The sequence below is a fragment of the Acomys minous genome (assembly GCF_964271855.1).
Source record: "Acomys minous genome assembly, chromosome: 2".
Taxonomy (NCBI): Eukaryota; Metazoa; Chordata; class Mammalia; order Rodentia; family Muridae; genus Acomys; species Acomys minous.
Genome location: NC_140484.1, coordinates 136,504,423 through 136,510,422, shown reverse-complemented (window position 1 = coordinate 136,510,422; position 6,000 = coordinate 136,504,423). Strand labels below are relative to the sequence as shown.

Genomic DNA, 6,000 nt, shown 5'->3' with positions numbered 1-6,000 from the left:
CACGAAGGAAGGAAAGTCGTTTATCCTGCTTTCAGAACTAGGCCACCTTCATACATAACACCACACACAGACAACCCTGTACACATCTCATTTTGGGGTTTTAGTTTCCCAAATAAGGAAATGTCAAGATAACAAATGCCTGAGCAATTCTTATACCTATTGAGCAGAAGCATATTAACGCTACCTTGTATACCAACTCTGGAACTTCATTTTCTCCATGCAAATCTGGGCACGCTGCAGTTTGCATTTCTTCTTCTCCCTCCTCTTTGTATCAGTCTTTGTTATTACATGGGCTCAGTGCAGCAGTGGTGGCTCTACAGCCGATGTCATATGAAATTTAGGAGACTTACACATGAAAAACAGACTGTGTTTTACTCTTTCTACAAATATGAACATAAGATTAAAAGGTTATTTTTATATTTGATCAGAAATGAAGCTACAAGGCTAAGTAGACAAACAATTACATATTAAGACTTATCTGCATTAATTGTAGCATCTATCTATGAGAGAGAATGTCCCTGTCTAATGACACACAAGTCCATCCTTCTTCATTCCTCCTGCTGGGCATCCCAGGGCTAGAAGATGCACACATCTGGATTGGATTTCCCTTTTGTTTTCTCTATCTCATTGCAGTCCTGGGGAATGCTACTGTTTTATTTGTGATCCAAACTGAACACAGTCTTCATGAGCCGATGTACTACTTCTTAGCCATGTTGGATTGCATTGACCTGGGTCTGACTACAGCCACCATCCCCAAAATGCTGGGCATCTTCTGGCTCCATCTCAGGGAAATATCATTTGGAGGCTGCGTTTCTCAGATGTTCTTCATCCACTTCTTCACCGTCATGGAAAGCATTATATTGTTGGCCATGGGCTTTGACCGCTACATTGCCATTTGCAAGCCTCTTCAATATACTGTCATTCTCACCAACAAAGTCATTGGTGTCATCGCAGGTATTGCTGTTCTGAGGAGCCTATACATGGTTGTTCCACTGGTGTTTCTCCTCCTGAGGCTGCCCTACTGTGGACACCACATCATCCCTCATACCTACTGTGAGCACATGGGCATTGCCCGGCTAGCTTGTGCCAGCATTAAGGTCAACATCATGTTTGGTCTCAGCAACATTGCTCTGTTGTTGCTGGATGTGGTTCTTATTATTCTCTCCTATGTCAGGATACTCTATGCAGTGTTCTGCCTGCCCTCCCGGGAGGCCCGGCTCAAGGCTCTCAATACCTGTGGCTCTCACATAGGTGTTATCTTAACCTTTTTTACTCCAGCATTTTTCTCTTTCTTGACACATCGCTTTGGACATAATGTGCCCCAATATATTCACATTTTCTTGGCCAATCTCTACGTGGTTGTCCCTCCAGCCCTTAATCCTGTGATCTATGGGGTAAGGACCAAGCAGATTCGGGAGCGAGTGCTGAGGATTTTGTTCCAGAAAGATCACTAGCCAATAGCAATGTGGAGAGCTTGCTCCACAATTTTTCTCATATGCTCTTGAAAATAGTTATTTTTTGTCTAGTCCATAGAAAACTGAAAAAGAGACAAAATACTGTAGCAAAAATGCCATTTAAGTATGAAACAAACATCTTATTTTCCAAGGTAGTACTGGTAATACTGAAATCCTTATGAAAATCTATTTTTGTAGGCATTTCATTCATATTGTTGGCTCTTGCAGATGGCCCTCTTTGTAGGACATTTTCATCTTTTGAAGTAAATATATTGATGTTTGAGGAAATTAAGTGATCTATTAAAATATCATCCTTAGCAGGGAGTACTAATTTAGGACAAATAAAATTAAATAAAGTTAACCTGTGGTCAAGAGGTAGAGAAAGAAACCAGATGACAGGGATTAAAGACTAGGAGAGACTTTTCATTGAGGGGTACTTAAGACAACATGTAGAAGTAGAAGTGGTCTTTGGAGTTTTAACACTTGGGCTTTACTCTTGGGATTTTAGCTTTAGCCTTTTAGTTTTTAGCTCTTTGGCTCTTAGCTCTCAAGCTCTTGAATTCATCAGCAACTTGGACTTTGGATTTTTGGACCTTGAGCTAGCAAACCTTTGGCCTTGGGTTTTTTGTCCTTTTTCTCCTGGGCTGTCAGCTGAGCTTGTGAGCCTTTTGGGTCTTCTCCATTGGGATATGATCTTAGAAGGAAGTTCACCTGGGTGCTTTCTCTGCCTCTCTGAGCTACAGGTTTTTTTATTTTTAAATTCTCCCAAATTGTGACCATTTCTTTTTCGCAGAATTTTTCAGAATTTAATACAATGCAGAATATTCCTGGTCATTGCAAAGCCGTTATGGAGAGATTAAGTGGCTTCTAGGACGATGGTAATGGTGATAGTGATATTAACAACTTACCCCAATAAAACATGACATCAGCTTACTATAAATATTCCATATACTCAGAGATTTTGTAAGAATATTCACTCATTCATTGTATTTACTAGGATCCTACTTAACTGCTAATGAGATTTTCTCATGCATATAGAGAAGCAAGCAGAGAAAGGATATTAGAAGTTAATGTAATGGAAAAAGGTGACAGTGTGGCTTTGATATAGCATAGAATATACACTCATAAGTATATAGTTAGTTTTTTTTAGCAAATAGTATTTATGATATGTTTGATACAAATGATATGATCCATGATAATCACACACATTACAATATTTACATGTACACTGATTCTACACACACACACACACACACACACACACACACACACACACACACATATATTTACAGTTTTCATGCTCCACATGTGATATTTTTTGAACAGTAGAATTATGAAGAGAGTGTGTTTGGTAATAACTTTCATAGGAAAATAAGAAATGGTAAGTTTAACGGTGGTGTGTGTAAATGCTTAATTTTGAAGATTTAGAAGGTCTCAGTATGGATAGAGGGACAGCACATGAAGTCTCACCCCATGCTGGAGCTACTGGCAAATGATTGCTCCGAGAGGAGAGAGGGGACAGTTTCCATGAGGGACGTGGTCCCTGAAATACAACCCACGCTCCAGTATATGACCCTATACCCATGCACGTGTAAGCAGCACTAAGAGGAGTCTTAGAGAGGGAACATGAAATAGGCAACAAAAACAGGTGAGAGCAATTGAGAAATGGGGCTCAGAACTAAACAGAGAATTCTCAACAGAGGAATATCAAATGGCTGAGAAACACTTAAAGAAATGCTCAGCCTCGTTAGTCATCAGAGAAATGCAAATCAAAACAACTCTGAGATTCCATCTTACACCCATCAGAATGGCTAAGATCAAAAACTCAAGTGACACCACATGTTGGCGAGGATGTGGGGAGAGAGGAACATTCCTTCACTGCTGGTGGGAATGCAAACTAGCACAGCCACTTTGGAAATCTACCTGGCACTTTCTCAGAAAAATGGGAATAGGGTTTCCTCAAGACCCAGCTATTCCACTCCTTGGAATATATCCAGAAAATGCTCTACCACACAACAGGGACATATGCTCAACCATGTTCATAGCAGCCTTATTCATAATAGCCAGAACATGGAAACAGCCTAAGTGCCCCTCAGTAGAAGAATGGATAAAAAAAAAAACTGTGGTACATTTACACTATGGAATACTACTCAGCTATTAAAAACAAGGAATTCCTTAAATTCGTGGACAAATGGATTGAACTAGAAATTATCATAATGAGTGAGTTCACCCAGAAGCAAAAAGCGACAAATGGTATATACTCACTTATCTTGAGACACTAGCCCCATGAAAGACTTTACTTACCAGGAAAGCGGGTCAGAGGGGAGGACATCCTATTGGGACTTTAGATGAGAGAAGCATGGGAGAATGGGGAAATAGAAGGATCCAGAGGGTCCTGGAAACCTACAAGAAGAACATTATGATAGGCGGATCTGGGTCCTGGGGTCCTGCTGAAACTATGGCACCAGCCAAGGAAAATATAGGCAGTAAAGTTCGAACCCCTATCCAGACCTAGCCGATGGACAGGACATTCTCCACCATTGAGTGGAGACTGAGGTCTGACCTTCATACAAACTTTGGTGCCCCATTTCTGAGCCCTGGAGGGGGAGACCTGGTGGCACTCAGAGAAAGGATAGCAGGCTACCAAGGAGAGACTTGATACCCTATGAGCATATACAGGGGAAGGAGGTCCCCCTCAGTCACAGTCATAGGGGAAGGGAGTAGGGGGAAGTGGGAGGGAGGGAGGAATGGGAGGATACAAGGGATGGGATAACAATTGAGATGTAATATGAATACATCAATCAAAAACGAGAAAACATGGGTGAGAGGATAGGAGAGGGATTGGACTGGATGTAATGGGACATGTATTTGACGAAAACATGTTACATGTATGTATAAATTTCTCAAACAATAAAAATAAACACCAGGAAGGAAAAAACCTTAAACTTACACAAATGTTTTAGGAAGGATAATTTAGTAATAAAAATTAAGATTGAAAATTACTTTGGAGAAAGATGAGTTTATGGAAAAGGCTTTAAAAATATGCATTGTTATAATCAGGACTGAATTACTCAGCAGATGCATTCTTGATGTGATAGTAGCTGTGTTCATGAACGCAGGATCTGCACAAGACTGGGCTCATTAACACCCTGCCGTGGGGAAGTGGCCTGAACTCCCCCACCTTCCTCTGAGAACATACAGCCAGATAATGCTAGCTAGTAGGGACTAGAGAGCTGGGACTTAGGAAACCTGACTCCTCCTTGGGTATCAACCATCATTTAATGGTCACTGGGAGAGGGAGAGATGTTACTACTGGTAAAGAGTCCAGGCTCTTGCAAGTTATCCCTCGCCCTGGACCCTGTGACAAACATTAATAAAATGCTGTGGGCCACAAAAGAAAATGGAAAAGAAAGGAATAAAGACATGAAAATACTAAGAGTAAAATCTGAAAAGGGAATCAGTGAGAGTGGAAATGGAAAAAAACAGGGCAGTAGAAGGGGGAATATGGTACAAGTTCGTTATATACATAAATAAGAGCATCATATGAAATCTATTATTATTGATAATCAATATATATTGATAAAAGTAGACAAGCAAAAAATCGATAACTTGAAAAAGCCAAAAGAGATTCTGCAGGGTCTATAATTGGCATGTCAAGGGAAGAATAAAGCAACATTTATAAATACCACATGGAATTTAGCTGCTGTCCTCTTCCATTTAATTAATTAATTTCCTTATTATTTTTATTTTCAAAATGTTTAGTGTGTAAACAATGTTACACACAGTGAAGGTATACAGAGTGATCACTTGGTACATGTGTATGTTGTTAAGTTGATGAGCATATCCATCAAAATTTATATTCATTGATTTCTATATACACTTGTCCTATAAAGGAAGGGTTTTTTTTCCTTTGATCAGTATCTTCACATTGCTTTATTTTCAGCTGCGGGTAAACACTGTTCTGCTTTTTCTTAATGAGGTAAACAGTCTTACATTTTACAGGTAAATGAGATCATATTATATAATTTAACATGCTAAAAGCTGCAGTAATGTTTGGTAAGTCAGCATAATCTAGCCAGTTCTGACTGATACCATGCCTATACCCTCATAGCTGCCCAAATCCCCTCCTTTTGTTCTCGCTCTCCTTCCTATATGTATACACACACACACACACACACACACACACACACACACACACACATGAATAAAATGGGATGGCTTTTCAGATCCCAGATAATCCAAAGTCCTGACTTCATCATGAATTAAAAAATGTTTGCTTGAAAAATGGCTCAAGCATGAGAGAATTTAACCACCCTAGATAACAAGACAGATAATCACATCAGCTCAGATATTCTTGTGGGATAAACAGCAACACAGTAATTAGAAATTAAGAAGTTAAAAATGATACAGTTATCCAAGTTGGGGAGTTGAAATCCCAAAAGATCCTTTTCAGGCATACTTTTTATGCCTAGAAGTCTGTGAGAATTACACATTGTCCTTGTGATCTGATATCAAGAAACCCCAGGGGAGCAACTGCTCTTGGTCA

At 39.7% G+C, this 6,000-nt stretch overlaps 1 protein-coding gene across 1 annotated transcript; it reads left to right on the top strand.

Annotated features, from left to right (window-relative positions):
• Positions 1–512: 512 nt before the first annotated feature.
• Positions 513–1,454, top strand: LOC311581273 (olfactory receptor 52E8; the record flags this gene model as incomplete). Its single annotated transcript, XM_084753387.1, has 1 exon — positions 513–1,454. The coding sequence occupies one exon, from the start codon at positions 513–515 to the stop codon at positions 1,452–1,454; it is 942 nt and encodes a 313-aa protein (XP_084609513.1).
• Between the last annotated feature and the right edge of the window lie 4,546 nt (positions 1,455–6,000).